This window comes from Mus caroli, unplaced genomic scaffold (assembly GCF_978045245.1).
Source record: "Mus caroli unplaced genomic scaffold, Mus_caroli_1 scaffold_11, whole genome shotgun sequence".
Classification (NCBI taxonomy): Eukaryota; Metazoa; Chordata; class Mammalia; order Rodentia; family Muridae; genus Mus; species Mus caroli.
Window position 1 is genome coordinate 61,317,448 of NW_028227266.1, and position 22,187 is coordinate 61,339,634.

Sequence of the window (22,187 nt, forward strand, 5' to 3'; positions counted from 1 at the left end):
CAAGATGATGCCCTCCAGGTCCATCCATTTGGCTAGGAATTTCATAAATTCATGCTTTTTAATAGCTGAGTAGTACTCCATTGTGTAAATGTACCATAATTTCTGTATCCATTCCTCTGTTGAGGGACATCTGGGTTCTTTCCAGCTTCTGGCTATTATAAATAGGGCTGCTATGAACATAGTGGAGCATGTGTCCTTTTTACCGGTTGGGACATCTTCTGGATATATGCCCAGGAGAGGTATTGCTGGATCCTCCGGTAGTACTATGTCCAATTTTCTGAGGAACCGCCAGACTGATTTCCAGAGTGGTTGTACAAGCTTGCAATCCCACCAACAATGGAGGAGTGTTCCACTTTCTCCACATCCTCGCCAGCATCTGCTGTCACCTGAATTTTTGATCTTAGCCATTCTGACTGGTGTGAGGTGGAATCTCAGGGTTGTTTTGATTTGCATTTCCCTGATGATTAAGGATGTTGAGCATTTTTTCAGGTGCTTCTCTGCCATTCGGTATTCCTCAGGTGAGAATTCTTTGTTCAGTTCTGAGCCCCATTTTTTAATGGGGTTATTTGACTTTCTGGAGTCCACCTTCTTGAGTTCTTTATATATATTGGATATTAGTCCCTTATCTGATTTAGGATAGGTGAAGATCCTTTCCCAATCTGTTGGTGGTTTTTTTGTCTTATTGATGGTGTCTTTAGCCTTGCAGAAGCTTTGTAGTTTCATGAGGTCCCACTTGTCAATTCTCGATCTTACAGCACAAGCCATTACTGTTCTATTCAGGAATTTTTCCCCTGTGCCCATATCTTCAAGGCTTTTCCCCACTTTCTCCTCTATAAGTTTCAGTGTCTCTGGTTTTATGTGAAGTTCCTTGATCCACTTAGACTTGACCTTAGTACAAGGAGATAGGAATGGATCGATTCGCATTCTTCTACATGTTAACAACCAGTTGTGCCAGCACCATTTGTTGAAAATGCTGTCTTTCTTCCACTGGATGTTTTTAGCTCCCTTGTCGAAGATCAAGTGACCATAGGTGTGTGGATTCATTTCTGGGTCTTCAATTCTATTCCATTGGTCTATTTGTCTGTCACTATACCAGTACCATGCAGTTTTTATCACAATTGCTCTGTAGTAGAGCTTTAGGTCCGGCATGGTGATTCCACCAGAGGTTCTTTTATCCTTGAGGAGAGTTTTTGCTATCCTAGGTTTTTTGTTATTCCAGATGAATTTGCAGATTGCACTTTCTAATTCGTTGAAGAATTGATTTGGAATTTTGATGGGGATTGCATTGAATCTGTAGATTGCTTTTGGCAAGATAGCCATTTTTACAATGTTGATCCTGCCAATCCATGAGCATGGGAGATCTTTCCATCTTCTGAGATCTTCTATAATTTCTTTCTTCAGAGACTTGAAGTTTTTATTATACAGATCTTTCACTTCCTTAGTTAGAGTCACGCCAAGATATTTTATATTATTTGTGACTATTGAGAAGGGTGTTGTTTCCCTAATTTCTTTCTCAGCCTGTTTATTCTTTGTGTAGAGAAAGGCCATTGATTTGTTTGAGTTAATTTTATATCCAGCTACTTCACCGAAGCTGTTTATCAGGCTTAGGAGTTCTCTGGTGGAATTTTTAGGGTCACTTATATATACTATCATATCATCTGCAAAAAGTGATATTTTGACTTCATCTTTTCCAATTTGTATCCCTTTGATCTCCTTTTGTTGTCGAATTGCTCTGGCTAGGACTTCAAGTACAATGTTGAATAGGTATGGAGAAAGTGGACAGCCTTGTCTAGTCCCTGATTTTAGAGGGATTGCTTCAAGCTTCTCACCATTTACTTTGATGTTGGCTACTGGTTTGCTGTAGATTGCTTTTATCATGTTTAGGTATGGGCCTTGAATTCCTGATCTTTCCAAGACTTTTATCATGAATGGGTGTTGGATCTTGTCAAATGCTTTTTCCGCATCTAAGGAGATGACCATGTGGTTTTTGTCTTTGAGTTTGTTTATATACTGGATTACGTTGATGGATTTCCGTATATTGAACCATCCCTGCATCCCTGGGATGAAACCTACTTGGTCAGGATGGATGATTGTTTTGATGTGTTCTTGGATTCGGTTAGCAAGAACTTTATTGAGGATTTTTGCATCAATATTCATAAGGGATATTGGTCTGAAGTTTTCTATCTTTGTTGGGTCTTTTTGTGGTTTAGGTATCAGAGTAATTGTGGCTTCATAGAATGAGTTGGGTAGAGTACCTTCTGTTTCTATTTTGTGGAATAGTTTGTGAAGAACTGGGATTAGATCTTCTTTGAAGGTCTGATAGAACTCTGCACTAAACCCATCTGGTCCTGGGCTTTTTTTAGTTGGGAGACTATTAATGACTGCTTCTATTTCTTTGGGGGATATAGGGCTGTTTAGATCATTAACCTGATCTTGATTCAGCTTTGGTACCTGGTATCTGTCTAGGAACTTGTCCATTTCATCCAGGTTCTCCAGTTTTGTTGAGTATAGCCTTTGGTAGAAGGATCTGATGGTGTTTTGGATGTCTTCAGGATCTGTTGTTATGTCTCCTTTTTCATTTCTGATTTTGTTAATTAGGATGCTTTCCCTGTGCCCTCTAGTGAGTCTGGCTAAGGGTTTATCTATCTTGTTGATTTTCTCAAAGAACCAGCTCCTTGATTGGTTGATTCTTTGAATAGTTTTTCTTGTTTCCACTTGGTTGATTTCACCCCTGAGTTTGATTATTTCCTGCCGTCTACTCCTCTTGGGTGAATTTGCTTCCTTTTGTTCTAGTGCTTTTAGGTGTGTTGTCAAGCTGCTAATGTGTGCTCTCTCTAGTTTCCTTTTGGAGGCACTCAGAGCTATGAGTTTTCCTCTTAAAAATGCTTTCATTGCGTCCCATAAGTTTGGGTATGTTGTGGCTTCATTTTCATTGAACTCTAAAAAGTCCTTAATTTCTTTCTTTATTCCTTCCTTGACCAAGGTATCATTGAGAAGAGTGTTGTTCAGTTTCCACGTGAAGGTTGGCTTTCTATTATTTATTTTGTTATTGAAGATCAGCCTTAGTCCATGGTGATCTGATAGGATGCATGGGACAATTTCAATATTTTTATATCTGTTGAGGCCTGTTTTGTGACCAATTATGTGGTCAATTTTGGAGAAGGTACCATGAGGTGCTGAGAAGAAGGTATATCCTTTTGTTTTAGGATAGAATGTTCTGTAGATATCTGCCAGATCCATTTGATTCATAATTTCTGTTAGTTTCACTGTGTCCCTGTTTAGTTTCTGTTTCCATGATCTGTCCATTGGTGAAAGTGGTGTGTTGAAGTCTCCCACTATTATTGTATGAGGTGCAATGTGTGCTTTGAGCTTTACTAAAGTTTCTTTAATGAATGTGGCTGCCTTTGTATTTGGAGCATAGATATTCAGGATTGATAGTTCCTCTTGGAGGATTTTACCTTTGATGAGTATGAAGTGTCCCTCCCTGTCTTTTTTAATGACTTTGGGTTGGAAGTCAATCTTATCAGATATTAGAATGGCTACTCCAGCTTGTTTCTTCATGCCATTTGCTTGGAAAATTGTTTTCCAGCCTTTCATTCTGAGGTAGTGTCTATCCTTTTCTCTGAGATGAGTTTCCTGTAAGCAGCAAAATGTTGGGTCTTGTTTGTGTAGCCAGTTTGTTAGTCTATGTCTTTTTATCGGGGAGTTGAGTCCATTGATATTAAGAGATATTAAGGAAAAGTAATTGTTGTTTCCTGTTATTTTTGATGTTAAAGTTGGCATTTTGTTCTTGTGGCTGTCTTCTTTTAGGTTTGTTGAGGGATTACCTTCTTGTTGTTTCTAGGGCGTGGTTCCTGTCCTTGTATTGGTTTTTTTCTGTTATTATCCTTTGAAGGGCTGGATTCGTGGAGAGATAATGTGTGAATTTGGTTTTGTCGTGGAATACTTTGGTTTCTCCATCTATGTTAATTGAGAGTTTGGCTGGGTATAGTAGCCTGGGCTGGAATTTGTGTTCTTTTAGTGTCTGTATAACATCCGTCCAGGATCTTCTGGCTTTCATAGTCTCTGGTGAAAAGTCTGGTGTAATTCTGATAGGCTTGCCTTTATATGTTACTTGGCCTTTTTCTCTTACTGCTTTTAGTATTCTATCTTTATTTAGAGCATTTGTTGCTCTGATTATTATGTGTCGGGAGGTATTTCTTTTCTGGTCCAGTCTATTTGGAGTTCTGTAGGCTTCTTGTATGTTCATGGGCATCTCTTTCTTTAGATTTGGGAAGTTTTCTTCTATAATTTTGTTGAAGATGTTTGCTGGTCCTTTGAGTTGAAAATCTTCATTCTCATCCACTCCTATTATCCGTAGGTTTGGTCTTCTCATTATGTCCTGTATTTCTTGGATGTTTTGAGTTAGGATCTTTTTGCATTTTACATTTTCCTTGATTGTTGTGCCGATGTTCTCTATGGAATCTTCTGCACCTGAGATTCTCTCTTCCATCTCTTGTATTCTGTTGCTGATGCTCGTATCTATGGTTCCAGATTTCTTTCCTAGGGTTTCTATCTCCAGTGTTGCCTCATTTTGGGTTTTCTTTATTGTGTCTACTTCCCTTTTTAGGTCTAGTATGGTTTTGTTCATTTCCATCATCTGTTTGGATGTGTTTTCCTGTTTTTCTGTAAGGACTTCTACCTGTTTGATTATGTTATCATGTTTTTCTTTAAGGATTTGTAACTCTTTAGCAGTGTTCTCCTGCAATTCTTTAAGGGATTTTTGTGCTTCCTCTTTATTGTCTTCTGCCTTTTTATCAGTGTTCTCCTGCATTTCTTTAAGTGTGTTATTAAAGTCCTTCTTGAAGTCCTCTATCATCATCAGGAGGTATGCTTTTAAATCCGTGTCTAGCTTTTCCGGTGTGTTGGGGTGCCCTGGACTGGGCGAAGTGGGGGTGCTGGGTTCTGATGATGGTGAGTGGTCTTGGTTCCTGTTAGTAAGATTATTACGTTTACCTTTCGCCATCTGGTAATCTCTGGGGTTAGTTGTTATCGTTGTCACTATTTAAAGATTGGAGCAGAAGCTGTGTTCCACTCACCAGCAGTCTCTAAATCCTGCGGCGGGGGTCGTGGGTAGCTGACGGTACCCCGGTGCTGGTCCAGCCGGAAGAGGCCTGTGGTCCTACTCAGGCCGTTTTTCTGCTTCCCTAACTAATGTAGTCTCTGGTCCCGCGTGCAATTGGATTGGAGCAGAAGCTGTGTTCCACTCTCCAGAAGTCTTAAGATCCTGTGGCGGGTGTTGTGGGTAGCTGGTGAGTGTCAGCTGACCCTGCGCCCCAGCTGCCCAGGTGCTTTTCTGACCGGAAGAGGGTTGTGGCCCTATGTAGGCCGGATTTCTCTCTCCCCAACCAGAGCAGTCTCAGGTCCCGCGTGATTGGACTGGAGCAGAAGCTGTGTTCCACTCACCAGCAGTCCCAAAATCCTGCGGCGGGGGTCTTGGGTAGCTGGCGGGTGTCAGGCAACCCTGCGCTCCCGCTACCCTGGCGCTGATCCGGCCGGGTGAGGCCTGTGGCCCTACTCAGGCCGGTTTCTGCTTCCCTAACTAATGCAGTCTCAGGTCCCGCGCAATTGGATTGGAGCAGAAGCTGTGTTCCACTCACCAGCAGTCCCAAAATCCTGCGGCGGGGGTCGTGGGTAGCTGGCGGGTGTCAGGCAACCCTGCGCTCCCGCTACCCCGGCGCTGATCCGGCCGGGTGAGGCCTGTGGTCCTACTCAGGCCGGTTTCTGCTTCCCTAACTAATGCAGTCTCAGGTCCCGCGCAATTGGATTGGAGCAGAAGCTGTGCTCCACTCACCAGAAGTCTTAAGATCCTGTGGCGGGTGTTGTGGGTAGCTGGCGAGTGTCAGCAGACCCTGCGCCCCAGCTGCCCAGGTGCTTTTCTGACCGGAAGAGGGTTGTGGCCCTATGTAGGCCGGATTTCTCTCTCCCCAACCAGAGCAGTCTCAGGTCCCGCGTGATTGGACTGGAGCAGAAGCTGTGTTCCACTCACCAGCAGTCCCAAAATCCTGCGGCGGGGGTCGTGGGTAGCTGGCGGGTGTCAGGCAACCCTGCGCTCCCGCTACCCTGGCGCTGATCCGGCCGGGTGAGGCCTGTGGCCCTACTCAGGCCGGTTTCTGCTTCCCTAACTAATGCAGTCTCAGGTCCCGCGCAATTGGATTGGAGCAGAAGCTGTGTTCCACTCACCAGCAGTCCCAAAATCCTGCGGCGGGGGTCGTGGGTAGCTGGCGGGTGTCAGGCAACCCTGCGCTCCCGCTACCCTGGCGCTGATCCGGCCGGGTGAGGCCTGTGGCCCTCCAAGAGATTTTTAAAAAGCAAATCAGAGCAATATTTTCTCTGAGTTTGACAATCAGTGTTTCCACAAATAGAGTGAAAGGTGATGCTGGTGGGGGAAGTCAGAAGTTTGGGCAGCAGCACCCCACATATACTGTGGGCCAGAGGTTAGGATGTTAAATCCCAGGAACCCCACATGCTCAGTCCTTACGGAAGGGGGGTGTGACTCTTGAACATCCAGTGCCCTGTGAGGAATCTATCAGTGCCAGGCTAGGGAGATGCTCAGCAGGCAGAGCTTGCTGTACAAGCATGAGGGCTAGAAGTCAGATCTCCAGCACCCATAGACATGCCAGGCGGGCATGGCGGCCTGCCTGTAATCCCAGTGGGAGGTAAGATGTGGGGTCCCTAGAGCAAGCTGGCTAAACAGGTCAAAGACCCTGCCTCTGTATATAAATTGGAGAGTGAGCAAGAAAGACACCTAATGTCGCTCTCTGGTGTACACACACACACTAACACATACACTCATACACACACATGCTCACACACACACACATAATCACACACGTGTGTATACCATGTTCACAAAGATAAAATGGGAGTATGATAGAAAGAGATGCCCCAACAGCCTCTGGCTTCTACATACAAATGTTCACTCTCACACTCAAACAGTGTACACACGCACACGTACTTGCACATGCACATCCAAGACCCAGCTGAGCAACTGGTGGAAGCCCCTTAGCTGTTGTGATGCCCACAGGGTCTCAGTTGTGGCTTTGGTGGCTGCCCCCTAGAGGAAGGACATCAGGCTGCCCCAGCCCCGAGTTTCTCTTCTGACCCACCCCTATGTCCGGTTCCAGCTCAGAGGCTTTCCAGAAGGGTGGAAGGAAAGGGGCCAAGAAAGTGATGATTGTCATCACGGACGGGGAATCCCACGACAGCCCAGACCTGGAGAAGGTGATCCGGCAGAGCGAGAAGGACAACGTGACCAGATACGCTGTGGCCGTAAGTCCTGCCCCTGCCTGGTGATGATGGCTACGCTCAGAGATTCTGGCCTCACCCACCTACCCACCCAAACACACATACACTGAGATTCTAGGAAGCCTGGCTCCCTAGCAAAGGCTCAAACGGCATCCTCCTCCAAACAACAGGTTGAGCAGGGTGTGGGGTGGATTTCTCATCTTTATCCGGGGAGTTTAAAAAAAAGGAAGTACTGCAATCCTACCAGATTCCAGAACCCCAGCTAACTTCAGGGGTCTTATTAGTACCTCCAAAGATATCTTTTTCAAAATGCCAGTGTTGCCTTGAGAGAGGCTCATGGCTGCAGTCCACCTCAGAGTCCTTGGTGTCAGGGTCTGTGAGTGTGGAGAAATCAGTACTACGACGTTCCGTTTTGTTGTCCCTGCCCCTGTTCCCTGGCAGGTTTTGGGCTACTACAACCGCAGGGGGATCAATCCAGAGACTTTTCTAAATGAAATCAAATACATCGCCAGCGACCCTGACGACAAGCACTTCTTCAACGTCACAGATGAGGCGGCCCTGAAGGACATTGTTGATGCCCTTGGGGACAGGATCTTCAGCTTGGAAGGTGACCTGCTTATAAGTTTATACCTCAGTCCAAGGACTATAATTTCACCGAGCACAATGGTTTAGCAGAAACCATTGCTTTACCCAAACTGCCCACTAGTGGGCACCACTCTACTGGATCTGACTGGGCTGGGTTTTCTGAGACTCTGCTGAGGACATTGTGTGTGTGTGTGTGTGTGTGTGTGTGTGTGTGTGTGTGTGTGTGTGTGTGTGTGTGTGTGTGTGTGTTTGGTGAGGGGATTGAATTAGCAAACATATACTAGGAGTGCTTATGACAGACTTACACTGAAAACTTATGCACTGTCTCCCTAAGTTAAGATTCCACTGGGGGGCCAGGCATGGTGGCACACGCCTTTAATCCCAGCACTTGGGAGGCAGAGGCAGGCAGATTTATGAGTTCGAGGCCAGCCTGGTCTACAAAGTGAGTTCCAGGACAGCCAGGGCTATACAGAGAAACCCTGTCTCGAAAAGAAAAAAAAAAAAAAGATTCCAACAGGTACGCCTATATTTTCTGTGTCAGCCTCTCTTTGAACCCAGCCTGACTCCATTTCCTGACACAAACTGTACATGTCACAGGGTCTCACTCTACCACTCCATATCTATGTGTAAATCATAGTTGAGCCTGGGGCTGTGGCTCAGTTGAAAGGGTACTTACCTAACACGCATGAAGCCCTGACTTCAAGCACCAGCATTGCATAAAACCAAGCAAGGCGTGCTCGCCTGTGAGGGCAGGAATAAGGCCAACCTTGGCTACATGGTGAGCCTGGGTTATATGGAACTCTGTCTCAAAAAACAAGAGCAGGATTTAATCCCCCAGTAGAACAGCATCTGGGACAGCCCTGCAAAGAATCCCGTTTGCAGAGACCTCGTTCTTGCTGTGTATTTCTGTGATGGAGCGTCCTCACATGGGGTTCTGTGATGGACGGTTCTCACATAGGGCTCTCAGCATCTGTGGGAGTTATGGAGAAAAATAAGAGGCAATGAGCATCCCAGAGCTTGAGAGGTCTGCAATGTGTGAAAATGGCACTCAACAGACATGTGCAAAGAGACCACAGTGGCCTCCTAAGCTTGGGCTTGGGCCTTGACACAACCCTGGAACTCAGATAGTCAAACCAGTGGGCCCTCCCGTGAATGGTCACTTCCAGTGATGAGAATGTGTTTTGATGGCTTGCTTGTTCAAGGGCCCCTCTGTGGAGTGGGCTTTCCCCACATGTGGCCTATTGTGTGTGAGTCCACAGTGGTGATAAGCCTTAGGTACCAGCAACCAAATCCTGTGACTGATGGGAATGAGCCTCACCTCAGGGTTCCTCTCAGAAAAGAACCCCAGTTCTCAGGGTATCCCAGGAAACAGAACCCATGGGCTAACCAGTGATACAGAGCTGACATCTTCTCACTCCTATTTTAGGCACCAACAAGAATGAGACCTCTTTTGGGCTGGAGATGTCGCAGACCGGCTTTTCTTCACATGTGGTAGAGGTACAGGACCTCCTCCTCTTCTTCTTCCTCCTCCTCCTCCCCCCCTCCTCCTCTCCCTCCTCCTATCCCTCCTCTCCTCCTCCTCTCCCTCCTCCTCCCCCTTCTCCTGCTCCCCCCACCCCCTCCTCCACTCTTTTCTTACTCTTCCTGGTCTAGCTGTCCTCCCACCCTCTATGGCTCTCTTGTCTCTTTTGTGGTGTCTCTTTGCCTCCTAGAATCTTCTGAGGACTGGGATGGGGAAGTTAAGGTCTTCAACTTCTTTCTATTGCCTCCTGCCTGCTTCAGAAGCCAGCTCATGTACATGTTAAACACACCACCAGCCCACCGGCAAGAAGCAGAGTATGGAGTGGAGGTCCCTCCCAGGGCCCAAAGTCTCATTCAGACCAGAGAATTCTAAGCAAAAATCAGGTCAAGTGACAAAATCAACAGCAAGTTCTTGGTAGCATCAGTGTCTGAGGTGACCTATGCAGGCTGGGATAGCATCAGTGTATGAGGTGACCTGTGCAGGCTGGGGCAGAGCTTATATCCATGTTAGGAAGGTATCTACAGGTTCTAGCTCCAGCAGGTGGCTTGCAAAATCCATCTCTGTTCAGACTCCGCACTGGACCACAACAGTCCCTCACAGTAAAGGCTACAGGAGTAGATAACAGTATGTGGTGTCAGGGGCCATGTTCACCCGAGGCTTGACTTGACAGGGAGGCTGGACTGTCACAGACAGACAAAGTCAGTGTTCCTGGAAAGTGTAATAAATGAACACGTAAGTTCTGGGAGTCCCACGTAGGGAAGCGTGCCAGCTCAGAGCGTCAGTGTCAGCGAATGTTCCTCCAGGTATGCTCCAGACAGCAAACTAACACAAAACCGTCCAAATAAAGGAATGGCTCAGTGCTATTTTAAAGCCCAGGGTTTTCCAGAGCCAGGCCACTGATGTCATGGTTGACAACAACCATCCGGTCCCAGGAACCCAGTGCCTCTGCTCTCAGAGTCAGGCAGGTCGCTATAGGGACTGTAGCACCAGGTGGTCAGGGTCAGCCAGGCTGCTGTGGACATTGAGGCCATGAGTCTGAGTCCTGGACCACGGTGGGACTGATTCTGGGAAAGCTCACAGTCGTAGTTGGACTTATTGCTGCAGTAAAACACCTGACAAAAGGAGCTTAGTGAGGGAGGGAGGGGAGGAGGGAGGGGGAAGAGAGGGAGGGAGAAGGAGAGGGAGGGGGGGAGGACAGAAGGACTTATCTTTGCTCACACTTCAAAAATGCAGCCCATCGTTATGGCAAGGAAGGCACAATGGCAAGAGCTGGGGACAGCTAGGCACACTGCTTCCAGAGTTAGGAAGCCGAGGATGGATACCGTGCTCTGCTGGCCCCCAGCCCATGGAATGATTTAGGGTGTGCCTTCTCAGCTCCGCTAACTCAGTCTAGACGCCCCCTCACAGATATGCCCAGAGGTTTGTCTTCGAGGGGATTCTAGATCTGTCAAGTTGTCAGTCAACATCAGCCATCACACCACACCCTGACACTTCCTCCAGAAGTGAGGACAAATGACCTCCAAAAGCTACCATCTGAAAATATACTGAAGGAGCCCGAAGCTCCCAGAGCCTGTTCAGTTCTGTTAAAAAAAAAGGTGTCCCAGCCCCATGGATTATTCTGAGAGCAGAAGAAAAGCCCCAATCCTCATCTCTTTCCCTTTGGAAACAAGCGTCTGAGTTGTCAAAGATGAAAAGGATAAACAGGATCCAAGCCACGGCATCACTGGGCATTCATAGAGTCCCACAGTCCCAGGTCAAGGACAGAAGATTAAGGCCACAGGAAAAAAAACCCACAGAGCCAGAAACTCTAGTTTGCAGAAAGTGGAAAGAACATTCCAAAAAAAAATGGCTATCAGGAAGACTAGCTACAGACTCATGGCCAACCTGCACCACAGTTTGGAGTCGATGGTTTCACTGATGTTTGGAAATGAATGCAGAGATCATCCACCAGGAGTTCCAGTAACTCTAATGAGAAGCAGACTCCCTGACAACTAGAGAACCAAGCTGCGTGACCATGCTAGGAAACTTCTAGACGGGATCCCCGCCTCCAGATGGAGAACAGACTCAAGTTTAGGGCCTCAAGGCCTTGGAGGAAGATGGGGGGAATTATAAACCATTTGTGGGGTCCTGGAGAACTCCCCCTACTCAGGGTTCCATGAAAGTGACAGCACTTTGACCCTCCGTAGTAACACCCTACCACCACCCTGAACCAATGTGGCCAAGAATGTCTTCAGATACTGCCACGTATCACTTGTGGGGCAGAACCACCCCAGTCAGAAGCCAAGGCTCTAGACATTCTCTGGAATAGTCCCTACAGTTAAGGCCACGACTGGGCTGTGTCATGGAAGGAAGCTCAGTGGCCCATAATTCTAGGGTGGCTGGGAGGTCACAAATCAGGAAATGCAGACAGGCCCATGAAGAAACATGGGACCACAGATGTCACTCTCCCCAGATGCCACATGCCTGCCTTCCCCCACCAATGCTGGGCTTACGTGCATCTTCTGGATTTATTTGTTTTTCCCCAGATTCAGGATACCTGGGGGTGGGGTGCTGGGAGGTCATCTGGGAAAAGACTGTGGCACAGGGACACAGGACATTTGTTTGGATGGCCTTCGTGTACATCTGTCCCCAACAAGGCCACTTTGGGGAAAGGTCTCCCACTGAGGACACAAGGTTATCTGTAGCCAGGGCAAAATGGCATAGGTAATACAGAGCTTGCAGCCAGGCGTGGTGGCACACACCTTTCATCTCAGCACTCAGGAGGTAGAGGCAGGCAGATTTCTGAGTTCGAGGCCAGCCTGGTCTACAAAGTGAGTTCCAGGACAGCCAGGGCTACACAGAGAAACCCTGTCTCGAAAAACCAAAAAAAAAAAAAAAAAAAAAAGACAGAGCTTGCCTTGCTCCTTGCTTCTGACGCCCAGTATAATCCTCAGACTCCACTCAGGGAGCACTGGGTGGAGCTGGCCTTTCCCAGCACACCAGAGTTCCCTGGAAAGCCACAGGCACCTCTTCAGAAGCCTCACCAGGATACAGGGACTCAGCAAGCTTACAGGAGGAAAGGAACGCCCTCCTCCCAGAGGGGCTCAGATGGGAATCCAGAAGGAAGAGCTTCAAAGAACCAGCCTGCGCTTTCCTCTCTGCCCCACCCACCCACTGACCAAAGACCCAGCCTGCCTCGGACCTGCTGAGTAACCTTGGGGAAGCTGTTGCCTCTCTCTGAACCTCTGTACAGATAAGAAACAGTCTGGCCCCTCACAGGGTCCTGTGGGCTCCCATGGGACTGGATGAGAAAGTGTGCCATCAAGAAGGAAAATACTCCAAAATCGAGGAATGTCGGCAGTGACTGAGGGTGAAAAACAGGACTTGGAGTTCTGGACCTCAGTCTTGGCCCCGCCCACTGGGCTTCCCAGATGAATCGGCCAGGGAGCTAATTAGAAAGCCTGGCTTTGAACATGACAGAGCATCAGGCTCTCCCCAGGACAGTTTATTTATAGTTGCCAAACATCCCACAGGGAAAGTTCTCCCTCCAGAGAACTTGCCTTTTCAACTTGCCTAAGATCAACTAGCCTTTTTAAAATGCAGGGAAACTGTGAACCCAGCCAGCCAACTGAGCTCATGGAGAACTGAGGCTGGGGTGAGGGTGGGGACCTTACCCTCCTGTACTGCAAAAATGTAAAGCTGCTGCTGGCAGAGTGCTTGCTAAACACAGCTCAGGCCCTGGGTTCTATCCCTAGTGCACACACACACACACAAAACAGACAGACAGACAGACAGAATTTTGATTTTAGTGCTAGGATTATTGTCGCACACCAACATGCCCAGTTTATGTGGTACTGAAGGTGGAACCCAGGGCTTTGTATGTGCTAGGCAACCATTCTACCAACTACCCCGTGTCAAACGTACACTGAAGCCAACGAACAACCCGAGTGTTTTGGGTTTTTTGTTTTTGAGGCAGAGTCTGCCGCTAACCTGGAGCTCACCAAGTAGGCGAGGCTGGCAGGTCAGCAAGCGGGGACCACCTGCTTCTCCCTCCCCAGCCCAGTCTTGGGCACACGCCACCATGCTGGTTTTCGAGAGTTCTCAGGGCTAAGTACAGGTCCTTGTGGCTGCAAAGCAATCACTTCACTACTGAGCTAACTTCCCAGACCCTTAAACAGAAAGAAAGCTGGTTAGTAAAAGAAAATTAAAGCCCAAAGCCAAGCTACAGAAGAAGCCGCCTTTGCCCTGCATCTCCCAGGAGGGGAGCAGAGACCACTGCTCTCACCACCTCGTCTTGCACTGCCACCCAGGTCCCATCCCCCCATTCAGTGCTTGCTGTTTGCCTTCCTGTACCCACTGGTCATGCGGGTCACTCACATTGGAGGTGGGAGGGTACAGGGACCCATTTCTTAAGAACTGATCAAATACTCAGGAATACAGACACTTACTGCCTTCATACCCAGGCATGGCAGCATGCATTTATCCTGCAGCCAATGGGTGGGCAGGAGGTATCCTCCAAACCAGTGAAGGAACAAACTCCATGCCCTTGGCTCATCTACATAACCGATCCCAGCCCGCTCTGCATACACTCTACCAAACAGCTCCCAGTTCCTAGAAAGCAAAACTCTGCCTTCTCTCAGACTCAGGGTCTCTGCTCAGTGGCTATAAAGGTCACCTAAGGCTTGAAGGAATGGGGTTGGGAGTAGGTAACAGGAGATATGGGCCATTTGAAATCCCAAGGAAATGTGGAGGGTTTGCCCTGGGTTTGGAGTTTATTTCTAGAATGTTCCTTTTTCTCTTTCTAAATTCACACCCTTGAGATCAGCTTGACCCATTTTGTGCTTAGGATGAGACGAGGCACAACACTCTCTGAGGCTTGGTTATAAGCTACAATCGCCAGCTGGAAGCTGGGTTTCTATGTCGCCACCCCTGGCAAAGGTACCCCAGGTGGCTAGTGGGACCTCAAAGGTTGCAAGCAGTCCCTAGAAACTGTCTGACACAATGTTCTCCCCTGGGGCCAGGATGGGATCCTGCTGGGAGCCGTGGGAGCCTATGACTGGAACGGGGCAGTGCTGAAGGAGACAAGTGCTGGCAAGGTGATTCCTCACCGAGAGTCCTACCTTAAGGAGTTTCCAGAGGAGCTGAAGAACCATGCGGCATACCTAGGTGAGACCCTGGTGACAGAGGTGAGGAGAGCCCTGGGCTGAGGGGCCCATCTGTGCCTATTGGCAATTCCAGACCTAGCTACAAGACTGGCTTCCCCCTAAGTGTATCCCGTACCCCATGCCAGCTTCTAAACACATAGAATAAATGACAGGTAGTTCCCCATAGCGTAAGTAGTCTTCGGTGGAAGCTTCCAGACTCTCTTCAGTTGTCAGAGCCTTAAAGCTTCAGGCCCAGGCTGGAGCCCCATCATACTAGGCCTGCTTCCCCTAGGACAGAGTGCAAGTCTGGTCAACACCCACTCTCCCTTTTATTAAATAATTCTGGGTTTGTTTTGTTTTTTGCTGTTGTTGAGAGGTGGTTGTTGTTGTTTGTTGTTTGTTGTTGTTGTTGTTTTGTTCCGTTTTGTTTAGGTTTTGTCTTGTTATTGGTCAAGTACAGGGCTTTGCATAAGTCAACCACACACCCTCCACTGAGCTGCCTCTCCGGGCTCTTTTGATTAATCTATGTGCATGAGGGAAACAGAACTCATCGCTCCTCCTCGTGCTTGGTTGAGCTCCTTGCCAAACCTAGGCACGGTCTACTGAGCACCCAGCACCAGAGACCAGCCTGTCTCCTCCTTCTGCAGGCTACACAGTGACGTCGGTTGTGTCCTCCAGGCAGGGGCGGGTGTATGTGGCTGGAGCCCCCAGATTCAACCATACTGGCAAGGTCATTCTATTCAGCATGCACAACAACCGGAGCCTCACCATCCACCAGGCTCTTCGGGGCGAGCAGGTAATGGAGGGCAGGCTGCAGGGAGCAGGCTGTGGGCGAGGGTTAGGGTCTGACCCAGGCAGACTGGGTAGAGGGGCTTTTCCCCCTCAGCAAGAAGGTCCCACACCCACAAGTATTCCCCAGTGGGGTGGGCACATGTCTAATTCTCTCTGTGGTTGAGTGTGCCTGCAAACGCAATTACTACAGCCATAGGGCCTGCATTGGCCCCTCCCCTCAAAGCCAGCCCAACTCCTGAGCTACATCAGGGAGGGCCTGGGACAATGTCTTCCCTCCACTTTATAGACTGCTTGCCTCTAGAGTGCTGGGTAATCTCTGCTGCTATTCTGCCCTGTCAGTGTCTGCCTCACATGCACTGGAATGGAGGCTACAGGCAGCATTCGTGTAGAGCTACCTGGCCTGGGGTTCTTCTGGCCCTGGGGCATCCTGAAAGGACAGTCATCTCCTCAAACTGCCTGGTGACATCTTTTCACCCCACAGCAAGACCCACAGGGACACTCTCTTCCTTCTTTTTCCTGGATGCAAAGCTCACTGCTAATGGCACTGCCCCACTTGGGATGTGGCTGATAATCAGGCTGTGTAGCAGGCTGTGTCAGATGGTCACGATGCCAGTTAGAAGCATGGTGGCAGGAAGCAAATGAATCATTGCAGCAGCCAAGGAAGCAACACAGCTTCTCCAAGCCCTTACAGCAGGTTTCTGACCAAGTCAGGTTAAGAACCCAGGCTCAGCCGGGCGTGGTGGCGCACGCCTTTAATCCCAGCACTCGGGAGGCAGAGGCAGGTGGATTTCTGAGTTCGAGGCCAGCCTGGTCTACAAAGTGATTTCCAGGACAGCCAGGGCTTTACAGAGAAACCCTGTCTCAAAAAACCAAAAAAAAAAAAAAGAACCCAGGCTCTTGACTCCCTAGCAACCCCTAGACCAGGCCTTGGCATCTCCTCACTGACAGCATCCTCTTGTACCCTGAACCCAAGCTAAGCCCCACCCAGACCTTGTCCTGCCTTCCCTCATTACTTAGAGCCTGAGAACAGCCTATCCTACAGCTTCTCCTGCTCATGGCCTGTCACCAGGATACACTCCTCTTATGGCAACCTGAGCCCTAACTATAGTGGGTCACAATTCTGACACTCCTCTGTGAGGCCAGTGGGGCACTGCTGGGATCCTCATGTTCAGACTGGGAAACTCTGCCCTACTCCTCCCTGCCCCGCTCCAACCTGCTTCACTTCATTCCACCATTACCCCTGCTACATTCGACTGCCCCTGTCCCACCCCATTACCCCCACGCCCCCATACTTCATATTCCACCCCATTCCCCAACCCCCATCTCACTCCACCTCACCCCACCCAGCTCCCTTCCGCTCCCATCTGCTCCAGCCTGCTCCAACCCACTCAAGGTCAGCTCCTTCGGGAGCAAAGGCTAGACCTGGGAGCTGCAGGGAATTTGCTGGTAACTAGTGATTGGTTATCATTAGTTAACCAATCCAGCTCCACCCCCAACATCAGAACAAGAAACCTAGTGCCGGAACTAAGTAGACTCCAGATTACTGTGACCCAGGTAGCTGAAGCCTCAGACGCAGTTTCCTGTTGCCTTACACCTACTCTGTGGAGACATCTCTCTCTCTCTTCCCCACACCAGCCCCGGCTCACTATTTCCTTTTTCTTCTATCTGTATTTTTTATCTTCCTCCTTAAAGGTTTTGTGCTTTATATTGTTTTTGAGAAAGCGGTGTGTTGTGGCCCAGGATGGCCCTAAACTCACTATATAGCTGAGGATTGCCTCGACCTCGTGACCTCTTGCCTCTCCCTCCCATGTTAGGATCACAGGCGTGCACCACCACACATGGTTTATATGGTGCTGAGGCTCAGACTCGGAGCTTCGGCTTCCTAGGCAAGCACTCTGCCATCTAAGCCACATCCCTAGCTCCCGTTAAAGATTTTAGACCTCAGAATAGACTTCTGAGCTGAGCCTGGTGGCTCACTCCTTTAGTCCTGGCATTCGGGAGGCAGAGGCAGAGGCAGGTGGACCTCTGCGAGTTTTAGGCCAGTCTGGTCTACATAGCAAGCACCAGGACAGCCAGGACTACATAGTCATCATATGCCTAGAGATAGTGGCACAAGGAGACTTCCATTGTCAGAGAGACCTGGCCAAACAATAACCAGGCTTCTGACCCGCCAGAAAACCAGAATTCTTTGGGTTTCATGTAACTCATGTAAAACAAAATAACCAGGCTAGGGTTGGAGAGATGGCTCAGTGGTTAAGAACCAGACTAAGGTATAGGCGCAGTCATTCTTTGGGCGTGTGACCACAGTACACACACACACACACACACACACTCACATGGGCAATGCTAAGTGGATTTAGCCTGCTGCTCTTTGACGATACAGTGTTGAGTGGAGTTGAATGAGGAGGGCTAGGCCTGGGGGCGTTGGAGGGGAGAGCTGGCGAGTGGATAGTGTTGTGTTTCCTTACAGACATGTCTGACATCAGAGAATACATTTCTTAAATGGGGCCTTCACAAGGAAAACTATGTCCTGGAGAATAGGCTCTGGATACATTGTTTTACCATAATGTTATACATTGTTATACTTTCATCTCCAGGAAAGACGAAGAATGGTCTCATTGTAACAATAAATAACATATTCATATATAAACTGACAGTGTAAAGACTCGGTAGAACAGAGCAGAGGAAAATACAGTTAACCCGCCTGCTGGCTGGGGCTGAGGCTTGAGACCAAAAGTAACTTTTTTTTATCTTCATACTTCTTTGTAGTTTCCTTTCTTGCCATTATAATATTTCTGGGTTTTGTCACTAGAACGTATTGCTGCTCAGAAGAATAAATAAACACAATAAAGTTAAGTATTGGGGACCCAGCTCCATCCTTCTCCCATGGTGTGCCGCAGATAGGCTCCTACTTCGGGAGTGAGATCACCTCAGTGGACATCGATGATGACAGAGTGACAGATGTGCTGCTGGTGGGTGCACCCATGTACTTCAGCGAGGGCCGAGAGCGAGGCAAGGTGTATGTCTACAACCTGAGACAGGTACTGTGGCCGGGAGGGTCCAGCCAGCTCTGCGGGGCATCAGAGCCCTGCTCTGACTTGGTTAACCTCAAGGGAACCCAGGTTCCTGGGAGGGCGGGTACCACCTGCAGGAGCCAGCTGGGACAGGCAGAAGCCTCTCTGCCCAGAGCTCTAGTATCTGGGCTCCTGTCATCAGGATGGGCTCTGGAAGATGGAATGGAGAGAGTCCACTTGGTACAGGCTGTTCCTCAGCCTCTCCCTGGCCTTGGTTTTTACAGAACCGGTTTGTTTATAATGGCACTCTGAAAGATTCCCACAGCTACCAGAACGCCCGGTTCGGATCCTGCATCGCCTCTGTTCAAGACCTCAACCAAGATTCCTACAATGATGTGGTGGTGGGGGCCCCTCTGGAGGACAGCCACAGAGGGGCCATCTACATCTTCCATGGCTTCCAAACCAATATCCTGAAGAAGCCCATGCAGGTGGGGCTCTGTGGTGGGGAGACCGGGTAGAGCAGAAAACAGGAGAGTCTGAGCAGCGCCCATGAACTCCTGTGCTTCCGTTTCCTGTCATGGTCTCCTACAGGAAGGATCCTGCCTTTCCTACCTCCTGTGGAAATATTGCTATGGGTGCATTGTATGTCTAGCACTTCCCTATCCTGTCCTCATACACACCTTTATCTTTTCCACATCAGTCCAGATGAAAATCCCAGGCACCAAACATCACTACCCCGACGGGAACCACTAGGCCTGGACCGCTCCTACCTGGGTTCCATTTTTACTACAAAGAGATCTTTCGCGTCTCTGCTTCTCATCCAACACAAATTTGCCAACACTTTTTAAATTTTCTTTTCTCTTTAAAGAAAAAGAAATTCTATAGACAGAGGTTTCCCCTGCATTGCATGTGTTTGTAGTGCCCAAGGAGGTCAGGAGAGAACATTGGCTTCCTCGGAACTGGAGCGATAAACCATTGTGAGCCGGGAATCATACCTCGGTCCTCTGCAAGGGCCCAGTACTTTTTGGGTTTGGTTTTGTTTTAGATTTATTTATTTTATGTATGAGTGATGTCTAAATGAATGCATGTGCCTGGTGCCCATGGGGGTGTTAGATTCCATGCAACTGGAGTTAGAGATGGCTATGGACTGTCATCTGAAAGATGGCTATGAAGTGCCATGTAGGTGCTGGAAATCAAATCTAGGTTCTCTGTAAGAAGAGCAAGTGTTATAACCACTAAGCCATCCCTCCAACTCCACTTTCTTTTTCTGTTCTCTGTTTTCTTTTTTCTGTGTGTGTGTGTGTGTATGTGTGTGCGTGCGCGCACGCGCACATTGTGGAGGTTTTTTTTTGTTGTTGTTGTTTGTTTGTTTGAAGAAAGGTTGCTGTCCTCAAACAGAGATCCACCTACCACCTCTCTACACACACACACACACACACACACACACACACATCTCTCTCACATATACATGTCTGTTTTGTTTTGGGAACCCTGACTAATATTATCCAGGGCCAACTGTGTGACCATGGGAACTACATGTTGGAGCCTGGTGGTTCAACAGTGGATATGCAACTAAAAGACAATGAGTCCCTCTTTCCAAGAATCTATCAGTAGATAATAGTGCAGTGATAAAGGGTAGGCCCCTGAGACACGCCCCGCCCCCCACACACACACATTCCCTGGCTGATTGTTGTTAGAGCCCAGGGTAGGTACCTACAGTTGTGAGTTAATGATCTAAATGGTTGTATCTAGTCTCGAGAATTTGCCTACACATTTTATTAGTAAGGTAATGAAATAAATACACCAAGGTCAGAGATGACAGGGGATTTGTTATCTGCCAGGTAGTATACATTGACATCGAACAAGTCCTTTATTTTATTTTTTACGGTGCTGAGGATCAGTGTTAGGGTCTTGCACCTTCCAGGTAAACACCACGCCACTCAGTTTCACCTTCAAGCCCTTGTTTGTTTGTTTGTTTTTTGTTTTTTGTTTTTTTGAGGCAAGGCCATGCCGGTCTTGAACTCATGATCAGAAATTTCTACCTCTAAAGTACTGGGATTGTAAGTGTGAGCCATCAAACCTTGTTGGGGAATATTTTGAGACACATTTTCATCCAAAACAGTGACTTTAAAGGTAAGGATTTCCCAGGTGCCTCATCAGGCAGCTGATGGGGGTCTCAGAGCTCAGGATTATGTCTGTCCCCCCTGGAGCTAACCTGGCTCACAGTACACACACCCTTTCTCTCTTGTCCCTGCAGAGAATAACAGCCTCAGAGCTGGCTCCTGGCCTGCAGCATTTTGGCTGCAGCATCCACGGACAACTGGACCTCAATGAGGATGGGCTTGTGGACCTAGCAGTGGGCGCCCTGGGCAACGCTGTGGTTTTGTGGTTGGTTCCCCTACTTTTTCTAACTGGAGGGCTCTCCTGAGGGTTAACTGAATAGAGTGTTTCAAAGGTCTCTGACTACTGTCACCCAAATGAACCCTGAGCCCCTCCCAGCCCGTGTGGTCCTGGAGTCCTACTCTCTATTCTCGGTGGAGTTCTAGGACTGGAGATCACTTTCTGTTTCCAACCCTCAGAATTTTTCCTGTGCCCTGCTCCCTGCAGCTTCTGTCCCACTCCTGCCTCCCAGGCTACTTAGAGGAAGCACTGAGCCCCTCCTAGAAGCATTCTCCTCCCCTCCTGTGCGGGAGAATGGATGTGGATTAGGGGGTTTCTTTCTCCCAACCCCTGGGTCTCATTTCCTTCTCATGTGTGGTTCTGTATCAGTGCTTGAGAAAAAGCCTACGCATCTTCTTGTGTGCTGCTACTTTTAGACTGTAGTCCTGGTTAGCCTGGAACTCACTATGTAAACCAGGCTGGTCTCGAGCTCACAGAGATCTACCTGCCTCTGCTGAGATTAAAGACTGGCTGATTGGAGCTTTTTAAATATATGTTGCTGAGATCAAAGTCATCGTTTAGGTTTTCTGCATTAACTTAAAATGTGAAGAAGAAAGAAAAACCAGCTAACTTTCCATCACTCAGTGCTGATACTTTCAGATCCTCCTGGCTGCACTTCCAGTCTTTTCCACTCAATTGTGCTCTGTGTAGCTCCCACTCAACTTCACTCCAGAGCTCATTAGCCTTGCAGAGCCTGTGCCAACTGACTGCATCTGGCTCTGAGCTGTAAAAGATGTCTGCAGGAGGTAGTGGTGCACACCTCTACCTCCTGAGACACAGCTTTAGAGCATGTTAGTGTCTCGCTCAGTCTAGTGTGACCTGGGGTGCAGCCTGGGCATGGGAGGCCTTTTCTGTTCCTTTGTAAACTCACTCTGAAGCCAAGGATGGCTGGAACTTCGGATCCTCCTGCCTCTGTCTCCCCACCTCACCTTGTTTATTTGGTGCTGGATATCAAGAGCTTCCTGCACACCAGGCAAGCACTCTACCAACCGAGACTCTGTACCCAGCATGGGGTTTGTTTTGCTCTCTTGCTTTTCTCTTTGCTTCGCTTAACTGTTCCTTCCAGATCTGCACCAGTAGGTTGCTCTTCAGTGACAAGTTCTGAGAGAGAGAGAGAACCAGATAAGGCAGGGGATCAGAAAATAAGGAGACAGGGAAGTTTGGGATTGGGAGGTCTTGCACAAACGATATATTTGTCAAGTGTCTTAGTTAGGGTTTTACTGCTGTGAACAGACAGCACGACCAAGGCAACTCTTATAAGGACAACATTTAATTGGGGCTGGTTTACAGGTTCAGAGGCTCAGTCCATTATCATCAAGGTGGGAGCACAGCAGTGTCCAGGCAGACGTGGTGCTGGAAGAGTGGAGGAGCAGAGAGTTCCACTGCTTGTTCCAAAGGCAGTTAGGAGAAGACTGACTTCCAGGC

General features: G+C 48.4%; 1 protein-coding gene across 1 annotated transcript in view; it reads left to right on the plus strand.

Annotated features, from left to right (window-relative positions):
- Positions 1-22,187, plus strand: part of Itga11 (integrin subunit alpha 11) — a 113,579-nt gene that overhangs the window by 66,253 nt on the left and 25,139 nt on the right. Inside the window, exons 8-15 of the mRNA XM_021172144.3 lie at positions 7,167-7,311; positions 7,729-7,894; positions 9,299-9,369; positions 14,395-14,539; positions 15,165-15,313; positions 18,210-18,350; positions 18,608-18,811; positions 20,581-20,711. Coding sequence (XP_021027803.1) covers positions 7,167-7,311; positions 7,729-7,894; positions 9,299-9,369; positions 14,395-14,539; positions 15,165-15,313; positions 18,210-18,350; positions 18,608-18,811; positions 20,581-20,711 — 1,152 coding nt within the window. The remainder of the gene's footprint in view (positions 1-7,166; positions 7,312-7,728; positions 7,895-9,298; positions 9,370-14,394; positions 14,540-15,164; positions 15,314-18,209; positions 18,351-18,607; positions 18,812-20,580; positions 20,712-22,187) is intronic.